The sequence below is a fragment of the Pseudonaja textilis genome, chromosome 11 (genome assembly GCF_049901715.1).
Source record: "Pseudonaja textilis isolate UNSWEBS1 chromosome 11, rPseTex1.2, whole genome shotgun sequence".
Taxonomy (NCBI): Eukaryota; Metazoa; Chordata; class Lepidosauria; order Squamata; family Elapidae; genus Pseudonaja; species Pseudonaja textilis.
The window spans coordinates 17,415,269-17,442,277 of record NC_142000.1 but is presented as its reverse complement, the minus strand read 5'-3'; the positions used below and the strand labels follow the sequence as shown (position 1 = coordinate 17,442,277).

The 27,009-nt window shown below is 39.9% G+C and overlaps 1 protein-coding gene across 2 annotated transcripts; it reads right to left on the bottom strand.

Annotated features, from left to right (window-relative positions):
* Positions 1–1,331: 1,331 nt before the first annotated feature.
* On the bottom strand, positions 1,332–22,004 carry CYLD (CYLD lysine 63 deubiquitinase). Of its 2 annotated transcripts, none has more exons than XM_026713966.2 (17): positions 21,835–22,004; positions 16,774–17,450; positions 15,988–16,290; positions 14,827–14,932; positions 12,895–12,990; positions 11,585–11,701; positions 9,663–10,045; positions 8,648–8,813; positions 8,173–8,314; positions 7,397–7,519; positions 6,984–7,075; positions 6,514–6,580; positions 5,575–5,707; positions 4,625–4,733; positions 3,741–3,859; positions 3,373–3,589; positions 1,332–1,815 (listed from the first exon to the last, which is right to left on the bottom strand). In XM_026713966.2, the coding sequence occupies exons 2-17, from the start codon at positions 17,284–17,286 to the stop codon at positions 1,631–1,633; spliced, it is 2,871 nt and encodes a 956-aa protein (XP_026569751.1). In that variant the 5' UTR covers positions 17,287–17,450; positions 21,835–22,004; the 3' UTR covers positions 1,332–1,630. The 2 variants fall into 2 exon arrangements, with proteins under 2 accessions (XP_026569751.1, XP_026569752.1); XM_026713967.2 differs by having other exon boundaries at positions 16,123–16,290; positions 21,835–22,002.
* Between the last annotated feature and the right edge of the window lie 5,005 nt (positions 22,005–27,009).

The window sequence follows — 27,009 nt, the reverse complement described above, 5'->3', positions numbered from 1 at the left end:
TCACCATGGCCAACTCACCATGGAATAATTCAACAATTAAAATAATTCGAAACATATTGTAATTGTTGTCATCCATATTTTCATTTTATCCCTCCTTTGGCATCCTTTCTTTAATGATTCTATTCCACTACTTCTTCGACATTAGTGTAACTCTCGTCCTACGGCGAGTTGTTCCGCAGCAAGTTGGCCGTGGCAGGTGGTCATAGACCTGAAGACGCTGTCAAATCCACCCAATCAACATACAGTTCCTAAGAGTTCCCATTGGGAGAATCAGCTATAACCATAAAAGGCAGCCTATGCTGCTCGCGAAACAGCAAAGAATATTTTGATGGGATTAAACTTGACTCATATTCCCTTGGTCAGAACTGTGGAACAAACGTATTAGAAGACTGGATTGCTTGCATAATCCAAATTTGCCCTCTAGATGCGAAAGCATGCGAACACATAAACTATTACCTAACAGAACACAGAAAGATAATTTAATGGAGTGCTTTTTTGAATGATCTCTACGACAGCTCTTGAACCGATATGAATTGATCTCACCCCTGAATTGCAAGCTGACAGAGGGCCTTTCCCCCATCACTGGAGGAAAGGAGAATAGCCTCAGACCTTCCAAATAATTGGATACTTTCTGGGGGGGGGAAATTGACCAAGCAGCATGCAGAACACATGCTGAAAAGTTTCCAAAACGCATTTAGGAAAGAAAAAAAACAGGTTTTCAGGATTCTTTCATTATGGAAATCAAGCTTGAAGACAGGATTAACTTTGAAGATGGGCGTATCCATTGAAAGACATCATACTGGTTCATCCCACACATTCCCAGAAATGACTTTACAAATGGCATCAAATGCGTGGAACAGGACTTAGGAAGAAGTTGTGGAAGGGAGGACAATCTTGCCAAGGGAGGCCACTTCTGGAGCTCCTTCCGAGTACCGCTGCAAGGTTGCAGGATCATTACTCTTCCTTTTCCTGGGAGGAACCCGTTTGCTACGAAGAAAACAATGTGCATTCTTGGTCCAGGGTGACAAGGAACTGATCAGATATATCTGCATTGATACACTCAACTCAATGCGCTAGAGATGTTTTGGGATTCGTGATTTAGCTTATTCCAGGTCAAAATAAGAAGCAAAAAACCCTTGATGCCAAGGTCCTAAGGCTTGTCTTACAGACACAATGGATACAACGCTGGGAAACATACAACACCCAAAATATAGTCCTCGTTCTTTAGGCTGTGCAGGATCAGAAGAATCAGCAGAAGGCTCCAGAGGGGATGTAATCTTCGGTCTATGTAAACAGTTTTTTCTGAAACACAACCTAAACATTACAATCGCTTCATTTAGACTTTTTTTTATTTTTTTAAAAAAACAACACACACACACACACATACACACGCGCACATGTCCAAGAGCAAAAACACTTGAGTGTTTTAGCAACACAACACTGCACTGTAGAATGGTTCCGTTTTCCCCCTTCCTGTTAAAATAGCTGCTTCTTCTTTCTAGTTCTTTGATTTCCATACCCTTCGAAGCATCCGTTGCCAGCAACAGATGCGCAAGCTGAGAAGCCGACAGCTCCGTTGAGCTTTCTTGGGCCACAGTCCGCTATCCTTCCTCACGAGAATCCTCCAGGTCTACTTGTACAAACTCATCGTAGGGCTCTGATACATGCACATGTAAGCATCGCAAAGGAGCCTTCGTGCACAGCCTTGGATTCTCCTTGAGTCCAGAGAGTGCAATTCATCGAGAGACATTTTCAGATATTCGCCAACTTCTGGGCAGGGAGTCACTTGAGGGATGTTAAAACCATTTTGACCTCCTTGGAAGAGAAGAGAAGACATGGGATTATTCCAGCAGGACAATAAGACAGTCCAAACTAGATGGTTTTGAGATGAAGACGCGTCTTATGGAGATTCTCAGTTCATCCAGGTCATGGCTGTCCCAAAAATGCTTTTTTCAGGAAGCAACTGGACTTTCTGGTTTTTCTTTGAAGACGTTTCGCTTCTCATCCAAGAATTTTTCAGCTTCTTCAGAGCTGAAGAAGCTTCTTGGATGAGAAGCAAAACATCTTCAAAGAAAAACCAGAAAGTCCAGTTGCTTCTTGAAAAAATGCACCTTTGGGAGATGATGTAATCCCAGCTGAGAAGCATTCTACTTCATGCCAACTGAAATCTCCAACCTGTGTCCAAAATTATCCAGTTCAGAATCAATCACATGAGTTCCACAAAAAAGAAAGAGTGCAGAGAAGAGCAACGAAGGTTATTAAGGGACTGGAGGCTAAAATGTGAAGAACGGTTGAAGGAACCAGGTTTGTCTATTTTAACGGGGGCAAGGATTGGGGGTGATATGTTAGCAGTGTTCCAATATTGGAGGGGCTGCCACAAAGGAGGCCAACCTGTTCTCCAAAGCACCTGGAAGGCAGAACAAGAAGAAATGGATTGGAGCTAATCATGGAGAACTAAGAACTAGAACTAAGGAGAAACTTCCTGACAGTGAGAACAATTAACCAGAGGAACTACTTGCCTCCAGAAATTGTGGGTGCACCAATACTGCAGGTTTTTAAGAAGAGACTAGACAACCATTTGTCTGAGATGGTTTAGGGTTTCCTGCTTGAGGAGGGAGTTGGACTAGAAGACCTCCAAAGTTCTTTCTAATTCTGTTATTCTATTATATTGTCTCTTTCAATTTTCCATATCTTGCCACCATCCAAATTCATCTTGGATGTGCTGGTAATTTTTGGAATTATCAAACATAAGCAGAGATTTAATTTTTTTTAATCTCCCCGGCCTTAGCCTACAGTGGGAGTCAGCAGCCCACGGCTCTGGAGCCACATGAGGCTCTTTGGGCCCTTTGCTCTGGCTCCCTGTTGGGTGATCCCACCACTGGCTGGCCCCTCCCCTTGCCCTCAACTCCCAGTCAATCCTTGCTTGGCCTGAGAAGGTAAAACACAAAAGACAGAAATGGGAGGGAAGGAAGGAGAGGCCCATTTGCCACAGAAAACACCGAGAGCCACAAAACCTGGGTAGGCGTGGTGGTGGTGGCGTCATGTGACTGGGTGGGAGTGATGTTGAGTTGGCCACGCCCACCGAAGTCTCGGGGCTCCCGGTGTTTTGTTTTCCTGTGAGAAATGGGTCCAAATGGCTCTTTGAGTGTTTAAGGTTGCAGACCCCTGGCCTACAGCAACAACCTAGCTTTTCTCAACAAGGTGCCCTACAATCTGGGGAACGTTGACAAAAGTGTACGCCATGGTTGAAAGACTGAGGAATGTTGTTTGAACCATGACACGAGGAGTCTCGTGACCCATGTTAAATACTAAAACGTTTGTTAATTTAAGGCCAAGGCTAACAGTCGAGAGTTCACAAAAGAGAAAACATACCATCCCGATCAGCCATGCTATCAAAAAAGAGCCAAGACGAATCTTCCTTGCCGTATTTAACAAAAGCCACATAGTGGCTTGTCTCTATACAAAGAACGGCAAAGAGCTCCATCTTCTGACAAGGTATGCAGCTGTGCCTCCAATCCCAGTCCGGTAAATCTTTCGGAAGCGACACTGGGTTGAATTTATGACTCTGCCTTTTGGGGTGAAGATGAACCTATTGTGAGATGGAGGGAAGAAACATTTAGCAAAGGGAATTACATTCTTGCCTCTTTCTGAAAGAACCCAGTTCTCACACAAGACAGCAACGTCAAAAACTAATTCTTAGGTCATTTCGGAAAGAAAGAAAGAAAAAAACAACAACTTACCTGCGTGTTGCAAGTTTTGCAAAACTGCTTGATTTTACCAGAGGAAATGTCTGAATCTTCGTAACATTCCCGACATTCGTACACTGCAAGTCCTCCGCAGATACGACACTGTCTCGGAGCTGCATTTTACAAGAGGAAAAATACCCATTGTGCTGGATGCTACCATTCTGTATAAACAGAATCCACACCTACAATTTCTTTTTAAAATAGAAAATCAAACATTTGAGTAAAAGAAAATTAGCCCACTCTATTCATGCACAGATACTATTACTAATTTAAAGAATGTGCTCTGTCATATTTGGAAGTTTTGTGTTCTTCTAGATTTTTCTATTGAGAATTGAACAGGTGTGGCAGATAGGAAGGAACAGGTGAAAACAAGAGGGGAAATGGGAGGAAAAAACCCTCACAATTTCTCCAGGAATTGTTGGAAAAATTAATTCTTGTTCGTTCTGCGTTGATACAGTGGGCGTGCAACTTAAACACATTACATCAAAATCCTAACAGAATAAAATAGCCAGCAGACAGGCTAGTAAAAGATTATTTCCTAAAGAGCTAGGATATCTGTATTCTTTATTTCCTAATGGCAGTTAGAACTTATTTATTTAGGAACCTGAGAAAAGGTGTTATGAACAAAACTGGAGCAGTTTGGAAATCAACTATTGTTATGGCTCTGCTAAAGTCTGCAATGAAGATTTCAGATCCTGGTTCTACTTGTGTATCTCCATTGAAAAAAGATTTTTATGGTGCACAGCAATTCCATTTTGCATTATTTTGCAGGTGATTCATTTTATTGTTGAAGGTATCCAGGTTCATCAAATGTCGTGGAATTCATTTCAACTGAAATTCAGTCTTATTGCACTATCATGAGGCATAATTAAACTCACTGTCTTCCAGCAGGTCTGTGATATTCAGTTCCAGAGAAGGGAAAATTTTGTTGAACATTTTGAAGTCCTTGCCAAATCGAGGCATCTGAATTATCAGACATGATGGGGCCTAGTAAAATGCAGCAGAAAAAGAATATATATTTTATCTAAGAGACTTCATTCTCTCTGTTTGTTTACTACATCCTGATGCCCCTAATGTAAAGTTTAAAAATAACTTTCTCAAAAGCAAGGAACCATAAAAACCTTAAGGCAGAGCTCTTCAAACTTGACAGCTTTAAGACTTGTGGACTTTAACTCCCAGAATTCCTCCTCCAGTCATGTTAGCTCAGGAATTCCGGGAGTTGAAGCCCACAAGTCTTAAACTTGCCAAGTTTGAAGACCCTTGTCTTAAGGTTTGGTATACATATAATCAGTCATACGGATTAGTCCTATCTTTGACTTAATCTAAAGCAAGGGTGTCCAACTTGGCCACTTTTAAGACTTGTGGTCTTCAACTCCCAGAATTCCACAGCCTCGGGATGTTGAAGTCCAGTGGTCTTAAAGTTGCCAAGGTTTGACACCCTGATCTAAAGCAAGAAGGAAACTAATGGGCCTCAAGGTGATGCTGAACTAGAACTCCCAGAATCCCTTTTCCACTGGCCAGTCACACAAGGCAGCAGTGAATTTAAACTGAGGAACATCTGGATACGTTGAGTTCCCCACCTATGCTTTAATTAATAAATCATTTGCACAAATAGCTCAAGCAAAGCGTCAAGAAGTTCTTCTGATATCTACTGAAGAAGCAAATCCCCCATTCATCATAATGAAGAATCACTTCCTAATCAATTAAGAATTTATTGAACTACTGTGGAGACACTTGCATGCTTCAGCTTCTCGCAAGCTGATCAACACCAGCCAGCAAAATGTGCACCGATTGGTAAAACTATAAAAAGAGGAATCTTTCTGCAAACCTCTGCAAATTTCAAATTGCTGTTGATGAAAGACCATTCCAGTAACTGCTGTATGGTAGGCACTCCAACTTTCTCATTCTTGTCCATAAAAATCTGATAGAAATAGCAGTCCTGAACTTTTTGCCCTGCCGATCTAAGAAGAGAGATACAAGTGTATTTGACAACGGGGACACTTAATATTGATTTTAAAAAGTACAATCTGCTACTATTGCAACCAGATTTGTCTTCAAGGTTACAGCAGAATCCTGTAGTAATAGATTCCTGCATCTGGAAAGAAACCAGATGACTTAGGATTTTAAGATCCTTTCCAAACCTTTAGTTATAAATATAAGAATACATTATTATTTATTCATATATTTATAACAAATTACACACACTGCTGGAGAAAAATTCCAACGTGAGTCTAAGAGGTCGGAAGACTAGATTTTTGGTCCCAGTGACCGACCCCGATTTGATCCTGAAATAAATTATTCCCTAAATTGATTAAGAGATTATTTCAAAAGTGATATGTACCAGTCTGTGAACTATTAAATTTATATTTATATATATAGACTGAGTCTATAGGTAAGTGCTGCAAGTTGTAATTTAGCAATACTGAGCTGACCGCAAGTTTTCCACACCTGATGCTATTATAGCAGATACAATGTTGAGGCATAACTGTCATTTATTTACCAGTGAAGTTAAGTAAGTGAGACCAGGCAGCAATAAGAGCTTTTGAAATATGCCCAAGTTCTCAAGATAAAGGCATAGCTAAATGTTCACAGTTTACAAAACTAAACACAAATAAAAGTAATGGAGATGCTTGAAGGGTATTCCCAGCCATAACTTTTTGTTGGAAATTATCCTCAAGATTGTAAATTATAGATAACAAATAACAAATGACAAATAACTCTTTGTCACTTTAAAAAATTTCTTGTGTGAGCCAAAGATTGTGTTTACCTTATTTTTAAGAGTGGTTCTACTCTTAAAATATGATGGAACAAAATATTCAAAAATTCTTCTGGATCTGAAAAAAAAAGAGAGTGTTTCATCAGGCTATCAAAGCACAGGCAACTAAAAAATAATAGCAAAAATACAAAGTTACAAAACCTGCCAGAAACCAAGCCTCAAAACTTGGTTTTAATAGCAATTAAAAATGTGAACTCTTAACCATACGTAACTGGGAAACCAATATTTTCTAGATTTGGGGATGATCTGACACTTGTCTTTAATCATTTTAAGAATCCACAGATGTAGAATTTCATTAATTTGTTATTTTAAGTACAGTCTTTTAAAAAAAGGACAGGCTACCAAATGAACATAAAGGAGTTTATTATGGTGGTGGTAAGATCTTATCTAGACTTCTGGTTTAATAACATGAAACTTCCTTTCAGTTCTTCCTCATTAACAATATTACAGAATGAACTTACCTTTTTCTTCAGACGTGAATCCTGATGCTGCTTCAACTTTTTCCAGGATCTTTCTCAGCTTCATTATTTTTGTGGCACACACATATCCATATCTAGAAAGTAAAAGATGGAAAGTCTGAAAAGGCATACCGAGCCCCCAAGAGGCAGAATCTAAAGAGGCAACATGGTCTACGATATTATCTACAACCATTTGAACTGCTGCCCACAAACCAAAAGGAGGAAACAAGCAAAAAGAGGTAAAAACCATATAAAAATTGTAGAGGGGCCTGAAGTGGTCGACTAAAGGGGTTTTCAAGCTTCTTGTTCCACCTTCCAGAAACCATTTCAAACATCTTCTTCCTGTTTGTGGAAGAAGCTTTTGACATTCCCCACCGAAGCTGGCATGTTTTTACAGGAAGCTCGTATGTACTTACATTCGAAGAGGATTTACGATCTCTGTCCGTAGCAATTCTTGAGTTTCGCTATAATATTCTACATCATTCTTCTCTTTGGGCCGGAGCAAGACTGTATCCAGGACAGAACTGAATGCAAACAGGCTGAAAGAGCAGGGGGGAAAAATAAGTTTCAAACTGGAAAGGAGAGAGGGGTAAAAACATCACCTTCCGGTCAGGAAGTGTCCCAAAATCTATCGCAGAGAGAGATGCTTTTAACGGATTCTGTGAGATTCTGACAAATACCTGTTTCCAGAAACAGCATTTACATAATCTGAACCTTACCAGCAACTAATCTCACCTTATAATACAAATTTTGCCTTAGAAAAGAGAATGAGAGCCATATCAAATACCAAAGGCTCAATCAGCAGAGAAAGAAACACTTAAATGGAAAAAAATCCAGGACAAGAAGTAGTTATTAATTTTGATTCTGTGTCTTAAACATGATGCCTTTCCCAGAGTGTAAACTAAACTCTGAGCAACTTACAAGGTTAAAAGAAATCCCTAATATATACAGTATTCCTCACTTAAGGACTACTCTGTTTAATGACGATTCAAAGTTACGAAGGCACTGAAAAACTTTGTAGTCCTCACATGTATGACTATCACAGGATCCCCACAGTCAAGAGATAACATCAGGTCACAAAAATATCATGTGCATGCCATTAGATTCATGTAACTTCGTTGAATTTTTAAAAAGGCATATCATGTGTTTTCTTCATCTCAGGCTTGAAACGCAGTTTTTTTTATTTATTTACCAGAATAAGGTGGAATCTAAGTAGCAGGAGTTATAATGACCCTGGATCCCCTTTTTCTTTCCGATCATTGTTTCTAATCCTTCTTTTTCCATTTTTGGAGGAGTGTTTTCTTCGACCACTTCACTGAGATAGCCTCCAAAGGCTGCAAAACAAGTCGGGAAATTAAAGCTACATCTGTTCTCTTTCATAATCCCACATTAGCAACAAGCACAATGGAAATATCAAAAGCCCATTACGTAGTCCAGCAAAGTCACAGAGGCCACCCACTTCTCCATTCTCGTGACCAACATTGTTTTGACGGAAACATGTACAGGCACTTATTTCTCACAAATGTGCACGCACACGCACACGCACAAACACACACACACAGACACCTTCCTTGATCATTAGAAATGTGGTTCCCCCCCGACCCCCAATTCGGAATTAAAGCAAAGCTGGAGAGAGAGAGAGAGAGAGAGAGAAAGGTGGACGATACCTAAGGAATTGCAACGTTCGATCTGATTGGACACCGGCTGCAGTGAAGCAAATCTGGAGTCAGGTCGACAGCTTTTCAGCTTGACAAAAAGAGCTTTCTTTGGTGCGCAGGTAAAGTAACGGGTTCCTTTAAAAGTCCCATCGGTGCAACCTGCACATTCATCTTCCTGAATAAAAACAAATAAGAAATCTGCACTTCTCTGTCAGTGCTATACACCTATAGAAACTTGTAGCGATGCGAGAAACCTCTCCGTAAAAACCTGGCTAAATGGCGGTCACAACGCTTACGCTTCCCAACCAACCCTTGAACAGCACAGTCACATCATCCCCACAAATTCTGACAAAACTACAAAGATTAAATGTGGCTCCTGAAGAGATCATGGTCTCCTTTGATGTAGTGTCTCTTTTTACATCTGTCCCTCCCCACTTAGCACAACGGGTCATAGAAGCACTGGTTCTTGACTTACAACCAGTCATTCAGTGACTGTGCAGAATTACAATGCACCCAAATGGGACTTATGACTCGGTTTTGAAGTTCCAAAGTCCAGACACACACACACACACACACACAATCATATGACATTTTGGGCCCTTGGCAACTGGCCTGCATTTATGGCTGTTTGCCTGCGGTCACATGACCCACAATTTCAGACACTTTTGCCGGAAACCAGTGTTTACTTCCGGTTTCCAGTAAAAATTTGCCCCACAGGAAACAATGGGTTTACTTAACAATGGCCGCAAAAAAGGATCATTAAAATCGGGTCTGATGGAGACCTATGTTATGACCATCATGATTTACAACCGTAATTGCAGACGAAATTACAGTCGTAACTCGAAGACTATCCGTACATCAAAATTGTGAGCTGGCTTCAGCCTGGCGGTAAGTTTGCCTCTGGCCTGACGTCAGAATCAAGCTGTAGCCAGGAAATTTAAGAGAAAGGCGATAACGAAAAGACCCTGCAGGGTAAGAGGTGGGCAGGAACTGCCCATGGGTTCTCAAATCTGACGGTAATTACCAGCTCAAGCCCGGCTAACACTTCATTGACCCCTGGCGGCTGGCCGATCCAACGGATTACTCCGTAGAAGGGAGGGTTCTCTTTCACTTCTGCTAAAGAGCCAGCTTCGAGGCCATGCATGTTGATGGGGGCTGTGGTGGCTGGTGGGCTCTCCTGGATTGGCCCAGAGGTCCCTTCTCCAATAACCGATTGAACCGATAAGGAGAGCGGGCTGTGTGATATAGAACTGTTGGTGGTGCTTGACATCTTGGTGAGGCTGAAAGGCAGGGAATGGAATCTGTTTTCAGAAGATAAACTATTCGACGGGGCAGGCTGCAGCGGTGGGGAAGAATTTCCAAACCCAGAAGAGGAGTCATTGAGTGATTTTGCAGAATCTTCAGCCACTGTTAGAATTGGAGGCAAGCAAAGAAATCGGCACAGATTACAAATTACAACTTATATTAAGGCACCCAAACGGATGTGATGTGCTTTTCATAAAAATGAGTAAAACGTGCTGGAATCTCTCTCTCTCTCTCTCTCTCTGACTAGATTCTATCATGGAAGAATAAATTGCTTAAAAACAGTTTACTGGCACTTGCTAAGCACAATGAGATAACAGGTAGATTTTACTAATACTATAATCAAGGACTATAACCAAGAATCTGAGCTTCTGCTATACCAATCAGCAAACTGAATAAAATTTTGTAAATAATTATTACAAAGTTTCTTAGTGATACATTGCAGCAGGTGACAGATAGTTCACAGCAATTCCAAACTTGGGTGGAAGAAACTGGGATCCTGGACTCATTCCAAATTCATACAGAATATCATGTGAGTTTGGTATATGCTCCAAATAAATTGGGTATTGTCTCTCAAGTTTTCTCAGACTCCTACAGTCTATGGCAGCTGGCATAGCAGAAAAGTTGATGTAACAACAACAAAAAAACCTTGAACATAGAAACCTTTGAAGCAACAATTCCATCTTGTTCAACACTTAAGGACTCTTGAATTTAATATTCAAGAGTTATTGTGTATTTTGTGTCCGCTATTTAATCATATGAGGCTTATTGGTCAACTTTAAGCTATTTTCTGAAAACTGCTATTTTAGATTGTGCAGGCGAAGGAATTCTGGGAGTTGGAATCTAGGTACCACACAGTTGCTGAGAAACAGTACTCTAGATCTTAGTAATCTGGGAGCCATGATTTACTGGGAAGCAAAAATGAAATCTACACCTCTTGTGAATTCGTATCAGTATCAGTATCAGTGAGGCCCTAATCAGTAGCAGAGTATCACAATCAGTAGCAGAGAGGCCCTAAAGGACACATTCACCAACTTGTCTCCTGAAGACACATAAATAAATCATGAGTCAAAGCACAGTGCATGAGGTCAGAAGCTGGTATAATAGCACATTACTATTTATAAGCCTCTTGCACACTCTGCCTGAAACCCAACTGGTTTAATAAAGAGTGTAAGATCAAGCTGTCATGTAATGTTGGGTTATTTTCTACCACGACTAAGAAATTACCATAAAACCTGGGCCAAAGAAAAAGTCTTCAGTTATCTGACAAACTACAGCCATGAACTAAGGAATGGGAGTTAACCAAAAGAGATTTGGGTTTTCCCCACCCTCTTAAAGCCATGCGACTGCTGCTACCACAAGGAATTGCTAAAAAAAAAAAAAAGTCAAGGGCAACTTTCAAAAGCTGTTTGTGATAAGTTGCTGGATCAAATGAGTGTGTAAAATAATTCCTCTGGGGTAGTGGATGATGGACTATGCTCATCTTGACTCAAAGCAGCAATACAAGGAAAGCTGCAGTTTGCGGAGAAAAAAGATGCATCAAAGTGCTTCCAAAAATATAACTCAATACAGTTGTCAGAATTCTCTGCATCATTACAGTTCATATTTTGTTACTACATCTGTGATCAAAATCCAGTTTGTTACCTTCATCAATATACCATGTATTTTTTGATTTTGGCTGTGCTTGAGAATCAACTGAGGAGCCATTTAAAGCGTAGAAAAATTCTGTTCTGTTTCTGTTTCCAGGATCAGACAGTGCACCTGAAAAACAGGCCATGTCAGAAGGGAAGAATATATACAAGTAAGCTTTGATGTTCTTTGGAAAGTCTGTAAAACTGCTTCAGAACTGCATGACTTTAATGGAAGAAACACAACTGCAGGTTATCTGGTCCAATCACTACAATACTGCATGATTTCATACTCCCAACCCTTTAAAGAACAGCTCTGTTCTCAGCTTACATCTCCAGCTATACACATAGTACCTTTTAGAAAGCAAAGCTACATCAGGTAACAATTCTGTTTCAGCTTAATGAAACTGTTTTCTCAATAATATCTGTAAGATTAATACCATATACGGATCACGGATTTCAGACTTAATATTTTAGAAGGAATGAACATCGGTGATTTAAAATTGCATGCCGCCAAATCCCAAAAACTCTTGACTCATACATCATAATCAACACTTTAAATGACTGAGATATGGACTGTTTAACTGTAGTCATTGTAATATTAATATGCAAGGCAGAAACTGCCTATGTCCAGTCTTGTTCACAGACTGGAAAGATCAGCGGGTTAGGAATGGTGCAACCAAACTTTCTTCACAAGTGGCTTTACATAAGTGTGTTGCAGGACCTTGGGATAATCCTAGAAATATGCACCTATGCAAAAGTTCTCATGATTCCTGCTGAAATTTGGACATCCTTTTGCAATACATCTAACCCTTCGACGTAAACCCCTTTTCTTGCTATTTTATAGATGACATTTGCAAGTAAGGAGCGATTTCGCTCCTTGTGTTTCATCTGAAGCACAGAAAATTCAAGCAGTGAATCCAGACGGTTCAGGGGAAAATGAATATATCCATTTCCATTCCTATCTATCTATCCTTTCTCTCTTACCTCTCTCTCTTACCTATCTGTCTGTCTATATCCATCTCACTTATCTTTCATCCAACCATCCTAGGAAGTCCTTTAAGTATCACTCCAAGGGCTCCAATCATAATTGGTGTAATAACACATTTATTTTTCCATTTATATGGATACCAATTAAAAATGCTGATATGGTCAAACCTTTATAAGGAATACAGTAAAGTACACATTAAATATCTTCACTGATATTGATGGAGAGACTGTTTTAGTAGTCACACTTGTCTTTAAATAGCAACATGAGGGGATTGCACGTGGCAATCCTCATTTAAGAAACAACACTAAGTTTCACTAAAATGTTGAGTGATGTACCTGTAGACTTTGGCTTGCTATGACCAAAACCTTTGTCACCACCACCTCTGGAAGCATAAGCAAGTTTGGGAGGTCTCCTGTCCTGACACACAGCCTCTAAAACAGAGCAGAGTTTAGATATTTCACAAAGTATAAGAGCACACTATACAACAAATGTAATGTATTAGTTTCAAAACGTTAAATCAAAAACAGGAGACGCATTATTAGACCTTCCTCAGGAGGCCTGAAAGTCCTGATGTATAAGATTTTACACAGAAAGATAAGCCAAACTGTAACATGATACCTCAATTATAATACCTGTCATAATGGAACTATAACATAAATTGCCATTCTTTAGGAACAATTTGGGAGTTTGTTTAAAAAAAAACCCTTAATGATTAAATAAGGACTTTCTCAGATGGCCATTGTTGGAACAGTCTGTCAGACTAATAAACCTTTATACTAATCCAGCTGAGCAATTCTAATGTTTTCTTACTCCTATCTGCATCTCATCTGTCTCAAATTCAACCAGTGAAACCTTAGGTTCCCTTTACACCTACAAAGCTTCTGTCTTTGTCCTGAGCAAGCCAAAGGTAAGTCTCCTAATCCAGCTATCCTTTCCCTAGAAATATATGATCTGCGGTTCCAAAGATTGCTCACATGTTTTAATTTCCTTGGCAAAGCAGCCAAGTAAATAGTTTCATCACTAATGTCAAGTTTGAAAAACCAGGAAAGGGCCGTCTAGTAACTTAGATTCTATGGTTTCTTTCTAAGCAAATCAGCTAATCTCAGTAGATCCTATTCAAGTAACTATATTCCTCCAGTGCAAAGCAGTTGACTCATGCATGCAGCATAGGGCTTACAGTATTATTAAAGCTTTGTGAATAGAAAAACTGGCACTCTAATAATATGGAGAAAAGAACAGATTGCCTGTGGTTCCGAGCTCTTCGCACAAACACCAGCTCTTTTATCAGAGCATATGTGGGCATCTTTTGAACATATTCCTTTTAAATAAAGTGTAACAATACCATAATCCAGTACACAAATGCTGTACAAAAATTAGAATCACCTGGTGAGACCTTATGCATCATTTCTTTCAGGTTTTTAAGTGTTCTTAACTAGCCTTTAAATCATTATGCATAATTATTCACGAATGTGAACTGCAGCCGCATCATTTCTATTCAACACTGTTCCAGTTCCCTAACCCACACAATAACCTACTAAACAAAGACAATTTCTCAAGTAGAAAATTCACTGCCAGATAATGGGACTTTCAGTCCTCAAGCTTTATCATCTGGAAATAGTCGAGAAGGCCAGCATTCCATTAAGACCAATACATTTGCCTTACAACAGTCCCTTTTACTGACTCTTCAAAGTTACAACGGCACTGGGAAAAATTGACGGTTTTTCACTAACCGTTGCAGCATCGCTATAGTTACAGGATCAAAATTCAGATGCTTGGCAACTGACTCATATTTATTTATGATGGCTGCAGTGTCCCAGGGTCTTGTGATCCACCTTTTGTGCCACACTGACAAGCAAAGTCAATGGATTCACTTAACAACCATGATACTAACTTGGCATCTGCAGTGATCACTTAATAACTGTGGCAAGAAAAGTTGTAAAAAGGGGCAAAACTCACTTAACATCGGTCTCACTTTAGGAACATAAATCTTGGGTTCAATTGTTATCGTAAGTCACGGACTACCTGTAGTGCATTGTAGCAGCATCTCTTAATGAGTTTAGGGGGAAAAATACACGACATTTTAAAAATTCCGAAAACATTTCCAGAATTAAAAAATTACCAAGAAAAAACAATGCCCAGTAATATAGTAGATACAGAAATATCTACTTTAAGAATGAACCGCAAAGGCCAAATATAAAGCTACAACCAGACATTAGTCAACCTGCTAAAATCTGGAGACTCTTCTCAAAATCAAAATAAAATATTACCTGGGATAACATCATTGATATGCAAAAGAAGTGTGCTTTCAACACTTGCAAAACTACAGAGCTGCTGTCCATTGTATCTTCCATCCCAATTTCCAATTGGATTGTCCTAAAAAGCATTTTATAATATGTTTATTCCTTATAGCTCAAAAGAACAGCTGAATGCATTCAAAACCAGGATGTTATGTTACTAAAAATTTGCAAAAGCTATGCAAAGCTAAGGTTGAAAGCACAAGCCATCATGAAAAAAGATAGATTCTTGTAATGCTGGCAACCCACCTCTCAGACAAAAACACAAAGGATTCGTCTACTAATCATATGTCACAATTAAGAAAAAAAACCTCCCAATTACTGAAGTACAAAGCCCAATTTGTAAGCAATTTGTGAAGTTACACAAATGCAGCTATTCTCAATGGTTACTGAGAAAATAGAAAGGCTGACGAGAAAGGTAACTGTTTTGATCTTTCATAGTTCTAAGTGGAACCAAGTGAGCCTATGCAAGTATAACCCATTATGTTCAATGTGCAAACGGCGTTTTGCTACATCAAATACTTAAGGATATTTTCTGAAGTAGAACATTTGATTTCAATATTTTTACTGGAAAGCTATTGTACATTTTCCAATTATAGAAACAAACTTCAGGAAAGTGAGGAACAGCAAGTATTACTGAAGTGCTCCTGAGCATTACAAATTAAGAGGTGGAATTCAAATTCATACCAAAGAGTCTTTTTATATTCCTTCAAGAGGCTAAATCCGACACCTGTCACCATTTTTCTCAGAAAAGAACGGAGTTCAATAAAACATGCTTATCATTAGAATCAAGGACAAGATTTTCTTTTTTAACTTGGCAAGTCATTTTTGAACATAAAGTAAAGCCTGTAATCTTGTTCATTGTTTGCTGTCCAACAAAGTAATAATGTACTGTAAGATTCAAATGCCCTAGAGGAGATTCTCTGTTGCTATACTGTAATCCAAGAAGCATGATTTATCCCCCCCCAAAGCAAGTTAACATACATTTTATCTGATAACTAAAAAATATACTAGAGTGATTTACACATGGCAACAACTGCCATAAGTCGCTTTCAAGGATTCCACCCACCAGCAATATTGCATGTACTATTTTAAACACACATGCAAAAAATCATAAAAATCTTAATTTCTTACCATGTCCACTCCAACAACGTATCCTAAACTCTCGTTTCCTGGTATGACATCACAGAATATAACTGTCCCATACTCTATATTCTTCCCTATCTTCACAGAAACCCTGGAGTTGAGCTCCAAAGGAGGAAGTTCTACCTGCATTGAGTCAACTGGAGCTGCATAGTCATTCTCCAGTTCATTGTCATCATCGTCCATCAGTTCTAGTTTGTCTAGTGCAACAAACACTCCACAGTCCTCATCACATCTGAACAGCTGTTTGCCTTGGTACTGTCCATCAGTAAAGCCCTGACCACGACCTTCTTCCTGTATTTACAAAAGGAAAAGGAAAATGAATTGTGAAGTTCGGCCAAAGGTTGAGCTGAGGAAGGCCCCAAGTTTTATAACCTTCATAGAAATTGCAACTCACGGGAAGACCTTGGATTAGGGAGGCCTGTTCCATGCAATATGCTGAACCACTATAGAATCTGCTTATTTTTTTAGCTTAACAAACTGCAGGAAAATCCAGCAAAGGAGAAATTGAAATTTATGCAGAGATATTTATCATAAAAGCAACTCGTGTCTGGCACGCAGACATTCTCTCAACGCAACCTCCTTCAGCTACGTTGCAAGGATAAAATTGCATGGAGAACCATCCCACACAATCCTTCCATCCTAAAAGGAAGACAGGGATACAAATGTAATAAACGAATCAAACCTAACACTTTACGGGTTTTTAGAATGCACGCTCAGTGATACCAGAAAGTACGTTTCACCAATCTACATTAAAAAAAAAAAGACAATCCTTACCAGAAGCTCCACTCCGAAAAATATACCCGACAGGGATCTCTCTTGTATTAAGGGTCCTCTAAAGCGAACAATGCCAGGGTATTTCTCTTCTCCTGACCTCAGCTGCACTTTCACCGGGGAACCAACATCGATGTGGAGGCCCTTACGTAGCCTGCTTCTGCTTTTAAATATACTGTATCTTTCCTCACAATTGGTGATTGCCAATAGCAGCTCGGCTCTTTTTTCCTCTATATCAACGATCTCTTTCTCGTCGACGTACAGGACCACATGGGGCTGTTCCAAAATCTTGATTCCTATTTGTAGCTTCTTGTTTTTGGATGAAGGGTTGTTCCTGATGTGCCCACCACCGGAAGACCTGTCTTGAATAAACTGACCGATACTACCTTTGGGTATTTTTAATAGCTTTTGAGTCTGCTTGTCTATAATGCTACATTCCTGGAGAAGCAAGTAAAATATACGCTCTTCCCAATATGGAGAGCTCGCTTTCTCTTGACTCCACAAACCCGAAGTCATTGTGCTTCAAGCTTTGTAAAAAGATGAAAAAGATGAGTCTTCCAAAGAAACCTAGACAGGCAGCATAACTGTGAATGAGAAGGTTTTTTGTTTTTTAAGTTCCAGTTCCAATACTGACTTAATTTTCTTCATCCATGTCCTGAGCTAAATCCAGAATAGATGACCTGAAGCATAAAAATAAAGGAAAACATTATTAGAGGCTAAAGGATACCATAGTAAAAGGACAGGAAAACAAGACACTTTTGAAAGCAAGCATCATCACTAATTTTTATAGACCTATGACAACATCCAGCTGGCAAGAATGAGAACATGTTTAGACAGCTATAAAGGTCATGCTGAAGAATTTCTCTGCACAATAAAATTGACTGACTAATAGAGTCATCATCACACCATCGCCACCACAAAACTGACCATTTAGCTTTCATCTTTGCAATCCTTATTAATATCTTGAACTGAGTGGACAGCTGTTCTCACAAATAAGAGCTTTTTTTTCCTTTTAGTAATCGAAACATTTTTTAAGTTTCTTGAAAAAATAAAGGTAAGACAAGAGTTTTGTAATCTCACAATCTGACTATAGAGAAAAATCACCAAAATACATATTTAGATAGTACTTAGAATAACACATTTTTGGCAAATATGGTATCATGGATATTTATGGAAATATCTGAGTGGCAGCATGTCAGAATAATCTCTTAAGGAAGATATGCTTCCAAATAAAAATCAAGGTAAATAAGATTAGACAAAGAAATTTGTAAAGCTATTAAGCAATTGGAAAGTCATCAGTGTACTTCATAGTTTATTTATCAATAGAAGTCAAGATGCAAAAGAAGAATCACATCTGTAATCATTGGAGTTGAGACGCTTGATCATTACCTAAAATAAACTCTACAAGTCACTTTGATTTATCTTTCAGTTTAAGTAGAACTACCAATAACACATTATTATACAGCAGCATTTCACAAAAGCAATGGTTCTTTTCTTAAGTATGAGAACAAATAAAAGCATCTCCTCAATCTTCGGAACAGGAATAAAAAGAAAGAAAAGGCATAATTGAGAATGGAAGACTTTTCAAGGAAAGGGTAGTGTTACTTTTTGAAAGCCTAGGAGGTACGTAGACTTAAAACATCAATAATGAATAGCTGCAACAAACAGCCAGCTTCCAAATTTCATTAAAAGAAATAACCTTAGGGTGTAATGTTTGAACCAAAGATCAATATAGGAATTGAAACAAGGGTTCAATTATGAGCCTGGGAGGCAAAAGAATGGTTAAAAAAAGTTGTTTTTCCCTCCATGTCAAGCACAACTATCTAAATGATCCAATCATGTAAGAGGAAAGTAGAAGTCATTCTGAGAGCAAGGTTTGTTTTGTTTTGAGTGGTTATTTTACTTCCATAAAATTTTACAGGTTTTATACAATTGCAAGCCACCCAGAATCTGCACGAAGTTGACAGCATAGAAATGCTATGAACAAATAAGTGTCAACAAGTAACAACTGAGATACAGTGCACCTTTCAAGACTGTTCTATGGTGAAAAATAATCATTACTATACACAGAAAACAATGATTTCTAAAAAGACAAAATAACAGATAAAAAACTCTAGTTTCTTCCCAAAGAACTATTAACCAAAGTTTTGCCCTTAGTGTGGAAAACTACAGCTCACTGCTAACTTTGTGGTTCAGTTTGACTTATGCAAAGAGACTCCATGGGATCATAAGACTTGCATATACGTATTTAAGCTCACTAAATTAAGACATGAACCACTTCAGTCTGAAGTTTCAGCCTGAGCAAACCAGTGACCCCATCCTGGCTTATGTTGCAAAAACAGATTCTAGTCCACAAAGGCTTCTGCCACAACACAGCTGTCCTTTTGTGCAGGCTAACTCACAATGAAGCACGACTGAACTTAATAGGCTTTATTCCAGGATAGGCATGATCGTGATTTCCCTCTAAATCTCTTCCTGTTAAATGATATTGTGGTCTCAGTATTTGTTTTCTGATTGCAAAAGACAAACCCAAGAACTCTGATGATGTAATACAAGTACTATAAGAAGTATTTTTATGGTATAGACATGCACATACACAAAATCCACTGTTCTATAGAATAAACATTTTACAAGGACGAAACCACAGAACCTTTGTCTATTTTTAAGTATAAGAAATCCATAGAAAAGTTAACAACTTTCAGAGTGAAAAAAATCTTAAGATCCTGCCTAGAAGTAAACAAGACTCTTTTTTTGTTTCATCACCTTTAAGAAAACAAATGAAAAATGATGTGTTTATCTGGCATAAATACATACACACAGAAACACACATGCACATATATATTATACGTATATGATACACATATGAACAGATAGAGGCACATAGGTACATATACACATATATTCTCATACACACATATACAAACTTTGGGCAGTTTTGTCAACCTGCCTAGGACAAAAGGTGGCTCCCTAAATGAGAAAGTGAAACCTGAAAGGGAAGACAAGGGGAGGAGGGAGAAAACTTTCTCTGAAATTGTACACAAAGCATATGCTAAACATTTTATGGAGCTCCTTCTATGTCTCAAGCAGGTAGGTGTGTGTGTGTGTGTGTGTGTGTGTGAATATAATGAAGAAGCCACTTAAAGGAAAAGAGTCAATGAGGAGGGGGAGCAGCTGCCAGCACCATCGTAACAATGTGAAGAATAACTTTGCCAACTAATTGCAAAAAAGTGAAAATTCAACATGAAACGAACAACAGCAAATGGTTGCCTTTGTACTGAAAAGGATAAAACAATTAACTGTTTGATCAGAGGCTCAGCAAAATTTCACAAACTAACCTCAAGCAACCACATGACCAAGTTGCAGAATTATTCACTGGAAACTTTGCCAAAAGTTTTAATTTGAATATAGCTAAGAAGGCAACTTCCTGGGACCCTCAAGTTGAGGTGGTTTTGGAGAAAAAACAGGTTAAGATCTTATGGGACTTTCAAGATCCGAATAATACTAATAACACATCTTTGTTCATCACATGCCAGATAGAACAGTTAATGTCAAGAAAGCCTGGTTCGTTGACGTTGCTATTCTGGGTCATGCTAGGACTGAGGAAAAACAATTGGGGGAAAACTTACAAAATATTCAGACATGCAGATCGAAGTTGAATGCTTATGGGAAAAGAAATTTGTTGTTATATCTATTATGATTGGAGCCCTTGGAATGATACTTAAAGGACTTCCTAGCATGGTTGGATGATAGATAAGTGAGATAGATATAGACAGATAAGTAAGATAGAGAGGTTAGATAGACAGAGAGGGGGGCAGGCATAGATAGATAGATAGATAGATAGATAGATAGATAGATAGATAGATAGATAGAGACACACATGTAGACAGATGATATAGATAGATAATAGACAGACAGATGACAGATGGATGGATAGTTAGAGACACAGACCAACATACATATATATAGAGAGAGAGAGAGAAAGAGAGAGACATAAACAGATGATATGAGATAGATGATGGATAGATGACAGATACAGACTAACACAGAAAAACACATAGACAGATGATACAGATAGATGACAGGCAGATAGACTGACAGACAGAGACACAGACCGACATAGAGAGTAGGTAGGTAGGCAGACACAGACAGACAGACAGACAGAGAAAGAGATAGATGGATGAACAGACACAAATTGATAGAGACGAATAGCTAGATAGAGGCATATAAATACATAGATGGTAAGATAAATCTAAGAGAGAGAGAGAAAGAGAGGAGGAGGAGGAGGAGGACTGGGCCCCAAGTTGCCCATGAATTCATCAGACATAAACACCCTAATCTTAACACACACACAAAAAAACCCCAACCCCAAAACCCAGCTTGGATCTGGCCCTTTCCTCATACTTAACCATCCTTAGTTCCTTGCTTAGAACTTGAATGGCTAAATTTCCCTCCAGACTGTAATAGCAGACAACAAGAACAACATACTTTATTCATTAAACCTGAAACTCAGTCAACTGAACATTCAAAAATGCATCACAAATTTCATTGGTTTCTTATGTTATAATATTATCATGATAATAATTATTATCATTATCATTATCACTATTATTATTATTCAGAGACAGTCAATATTTGTGATACATTTTTAAATGTTGACTGAGTTTCATGTTTAATAAGTTAACAATAATAATCAAATACTAATAATACTAATAAATACTAATAAATACTACTACTAACAAAATACTAACAAAATAATAAAAAATACTAATAAAATACTACTACTAATAATGATGATAATAAAGCAGCGTTCCCCAAAGACCCCCCTCTCCTCCCACCCAAGCGGTCGAATCTCGGCCGGCCGCTTTTCCTGTCAGGCCAGCCTACCTCGCAGGGCTGTTGTGCAGCGACCTCGAAGGGTCTTTTTTTTGGGGGGGGGGACGTGACCCATGGAGGACCCCGAAAGAAGGAGGGTGAAGGGACCGAGCCCGTCGCGACGCGTTTCCCACCCCCCCCTCAGCGCCATGGGCCGGCGCATCCCGCTCCCGACCGGCTTCCCGCCATTACCGTTCTCTCGTCCCTTCGCAAGCGGCCGCAGCGGGGCTTCTTAGCCTCCCGGCGCCCCGAGGGCAAGGAGGGGACCGACGGCGACCGCCACCATCCCCATCCCCTCAGGAGCTTCGCCGAGCGGCTTCGCCAAGTGCACCCTAACCCCGCTGCTGGGTTGCCAGCGCCCCGCTCCGTCCCGCCCCGTCCCCGCGCTTAGCCAATGGGAACACGCGGGAGCAGGCGTCGCTCCTTGCGACTGGTTCCCTCTCCCTTTCGCTCTCGCTTTCTGTCAGACGGAGGGAATTTCCATCTTTTTTTTCCCTCACCAGTCTGCTAGGTTGAGCGGTAGCGACGAATCGTTTGGATTGGCTGGCCCGGTTCGTTCCTGTTCGATGAGTGGTTAAAAAGGGTAGAAAGCCCACCCACCCCCCCACATGCCTTTCCCCGAACGCGCCGAGATCAGTTGATTTGATTGGGCACGTTCTCCCAAGGACTCGCCTACCTCGCTTCCTATTGGACCAAAAACCGAAAGAGCGGAAGGAAAAGAGAGCGGGGGCTCTCTAAAAAGTAAAACGTTACCATTCCTCCTCCTCCTGCTGCCCCCGCCCCCAGATTGATGACGTCATTCGGAGGAGGGCGGGGCTATGTGTCTGTCCTGCTATTGCAAATTAATAATTACAATCGGCGCTTATCTACTGTAGATCTTTATTGGGGGATGCTTTCATTTCTATTGTTTCTCCCCCAAAATAATTATTAATAATAAAAATAACAAGGTACAGTTGAAAAGCAAAGAATAAAAATGGAGGAACACCTGTTGAGACTGTGTGCAAATGCGTATGAATGCATAAGGGGAGAGAAATTCGTTTAAAACAAGTGAAAGTCGTTTAAATCTATGCAGATCTTTGAATTGTTTTCGTATGGATGGTTTAAAATGTATTAAAAACTGTGCATAGAATATGTGCACTATTTTTAAACATTGACAGACAATAAAGGAACAAACTATCTACCTACCTACCTACCTTCCATCCATCCATCCATCTATCTACCTTCCACCATCCATCTATCTACCTACCTACCTTCCATCCATCCACCTACCTACTTTCTATCCATCTGTCCATCTTTCTATCTACCTACCTACCTTCCATCCATCCATCCATCTATCTATCTTATCTATCTTCCATCCATCCATCATCCATCTATCCATCCATCCACCCATCTATCAGTATCCATATAATAACAGATATAAAATTGTGTGTGTGGATGGATGGATGGATGGATGGATGGAGAGAGAGAATGAAAATAGATGTAATTTATGTGTTACACTAAGTCTTAGATGTAGAATAACTATTGTCACTTTGAATGTACACTAATTGGCAAACATTAAAATGAAATTTTGTTGCATACAGCTCTCAGTGGGTCTCCAGCTCCAATATACACCACATTTCTGTTTTTAATGGGATTTTTTTAAAGCAAAGATTTATTTATTTATTTGATAGATATTGATGGCTACCTATCTCATACACATGGTACTGAAAAAAACCACTGTACAAAACCGAAAAGGTTGGAGACCCCTGATCTAGAGTTTGCACAAGTCACTCTCTGCTTGTCCTTCCTTCCTTCAATGAAATTGACCTATGGCAAAACTGTCAGTCAATCATCGTTCGCTTCCTCCAGCTTCAAGCTGACTAATTGCTGAGTGTCTCCATATAAATGAGAGAAGGTATTTTTTTCCCGTGCTCTGTCCATTTGTGCATCTGCAGTTGGGTCCCTGAGTCTGTTGGTTCTTCTCCCCTGTTGTGGTTCACCAGCAGCCTGTGCAGACGGCAGCGGAATCAGACAGAGGGGAATAATGCGGACCAGTCCGGGAATCTGGAGAGGACTTGGACGATGGTCCTGCATCTGATACAGAGATGGGGCCAGGACCATGTGAGAGTGTGGTGCTGCCTTTGGAGCCTCTGGAGTCTGGCAGCAGCAAGGCAGAGGACCCAGAGGAGCCTGTGTGTATGTGTGTGTGTGTGTGTGTGTGCACAGAGCTGCTAGAAGGCAAGAGCAACTGAGACAAAAGGGGCAATTCAGGAGTAAGCCTTGGAGGTGATTGCCCCTCCCATAAGGTATAAAGGACAGGCAAAGGTGACGAAACCTTTGCAGGAAGCAAAGTGGTCTGTTCGGTTCAGATTCATTCTTGAAGCTCTTTGTACTTCAGTTGCTTTTTTTTTCTAGTTCATTGGACACTTTTGTTATCGGCAGCACTTCACAGGAAGGAAAGGTGGGTGCTTATCTCGAGGGACTGTTTGACAATTCATGACCCGCTGGGAATGAAAATAATTCCCAGTGTTGCAATAAAACAAGAAGAGAAGGTCTGGGAAGGAGAGTTGAGTGTTAGAAAAAAGCAAAAGCAAAACCAAGAAATAAGCAAAAAGTCCATAGAGATTCTCAGTCCTCCAGGTCATGGTTGTCCCAAAGGTGCTTTTTCAGGAGGCAACTGGACTTTCTTGTTTTTTTCTTTTTTCTTTTCAAGAAATAAGCAATGACACTGAAAGGTTGCTAAGTTGCCGTGGCATCAGCCCTCTATTGTACTCGGAATCTCTGCATAGCCCAACAGCTATCGTAGTTACCACGCATCTTGCCCAAAGAGTAATGGCGGTGCCAACAACTAGCTATGCTGAGAAAATGGAGAACAGGAAAATGACGGAAACTTCACAATCAGGAACAAGAAGCCAGATCTTGGGAAAAACACATCATGGCTGCATCTGCAGGAGGCCAGGATATGGAAAAAGAGAAAAAGATAAATCTCTTCTCCCACAGGAACTCTTGAAGTAGAGATATCTCAAGAAAACAAGCAAATGAAAACTGGTTCTGGGATGGTATTCATTGGACCAGGTTGGTCATCATCCCCAGAAGAAAAATGTTTCCAGCACAAAGATTGGACTCAATGGCAAGCCTCTTCTTACAAAATTGAGTAATTATCATGCAGTTAAGGGAAAGTGGTGGGGTGGAAACTAGAGGTGGAGCTCTCGCCTCACAATCAGGAGGCGGTAAGTTTGATCCTAGGTAGAGGCAGGTATTTTCTCTCTCTGGGCACGATGAGGATATATCTGCTGAACAAAACTCTGCATCGGTGACAGGAAGGGCATCTGGCCATTAAACGATCTGCTAGTTCCATTCAGTTGTCAGACGCCGCCCCGCATGGGATTATGGGCTAATTTAAATGATGATGATCATCATCATGGGGTTAAGGGGTTTCCATCATCTCAGAGCTCCTTCCTTGGTGAAGCTTCACCTTTTCAACCCTAGCTTTAGAAAGATGCTACTTTGCTGGCACTTCTGCACCAATGTGATGCCAATATGCAAATTATTTGGAACAATGCACACAGAAAGCATGAGCTGAAAAGTGTCACAAAGGCAACCCCAGGTAGCCCAGGGTCATAGAGGTGGGGAATTCATTCAGGTATCTCCATCCAAGTCAAGAGGGACCTTTTGGTGTCTAGTATTAGGACTTAGTAGATTTGACCACAAGGTGCAGCAGTCTTGTTCTCAGGTGCCTTTTCCAAGAGATCTTGGTGCTACCTCAAAAGCTCAAACAAATGAGGACAGCGAAGTGCTGGAGATGCTTCCATGGAACTATTTTATGTTGCCTTCGCTGTTTTAGGACGAGGAAAAGGTACCCATTCTTCTTTCTGTTCTTTGGCTTGCTAAAACAGTGTTGACATGTAGGAACCATTTGGAGAAGCTTGTATCTAATATCGGTTTTGGATTCTAGATGAAAGAATCAGAGTATCTAATCCAAAGGAGGGTTCTAGACCAACCTGTATGACATTGTTCAAGTTGTTATTAATGGATTTCCAAACAGTCCATCAAGCAATGATACTTGGAAAGGGCATCAGTAAAAGAAATAATATTGTAAAATGCTGTCAGATAAAAGGTTTGTTTGATTCCCAGAGTAAATGTGAGGATTTCCTTAAGTGTCATGGGAAAAAAAAATCAAAATATACAATTCCAAAGATGTTTCCACAGTTTTCAAAATACTGAGAAGCATTGCCCCCTTTTATTGAAATAATAATACGCAAATATTTTGTTTTGTTTTGTTTAGGAAAGCAATCAAGGATGCTATTCCCCGTAGCCTATAAAACAATTCAGAATATTCTACATAAGAATATTTTCAAGGGTTTATCCCATTCCCTGAGGGCCGTTGGCCAATCTATGTGGGACAGTCTGAAGATCAGTTCTCCATCTGATGAAATTATTTGCTTTTCCTGCAGTTCAGTGGAAAAAATCCTGGAGTTTTCTGGAGCCAAGTGGTACACGCCAGGTCTGGAACCAGTGATAGTCCACGACATCTTATCAGACAGCATTCCGGACAAGGACAACGATTGCATGGAAATTACCGCGATGATGCATGAAGCGAAAGAAAATGGCGATCTATTGAATGGCGCTTCAGACCTGAATCTAGAAGATGACTCAGATCTGAGCAACATGCCGGTCGATCTCCAAGACTACCTGGATGAATGGAATGGATATAGTACATTTCCAGGCCGTGACCTCCAAGCTGATGAGACAACAGTGAACCTAATGGATCAGATTATGCAAGGAGAACCTAAAGAAAAAGGAGAAGAAACTGGACGTCATTCTGGACCACCTGGAGAAGAATAAGAAATGCAGGATGAAGGACAAATCTACATGAAGTATCAGGCCTTGAAGAATAACAAGAAGATTCTTATGCAAGCTATTTCCTTTGATTCTGAGAAGAAGGGATCTTGGCTTATAAACAAGACTTCAGATTTCGAAAGCCTGGTTGGTTAAGATCCAGAAAGTCTTCAGATCTTCAACCTAGAGCGAATCCCAACAAACTATTTATTTGATTATATCAGCAAGGCATTTTTCATATCTGTTTTTTTTAAAACACTGACGCTAGAGCGGGGATAGGTGACTTTTTCTGCAGAAGGTCCTGTGTGGGTAGACCGTAATCAGTGGGTGAAATTAACTATGGTCTCTTTGCACTTCCTTATCCTTCTGACATTCGTTTTTCCCCCTTTTCTTCAGAGCAAACTGGTATGGATCACTCTCTTCAGAAGTCTAAACTTTGACTTGTAGGCAGCTTTGGAAAGAGGTACTTCTCAGGATGCAGGTTATGCCCCCTTAAAAGATAGGTATTCTTTGCAGATTCTGGATTTCTTCACAAAACCTTGTCGACTG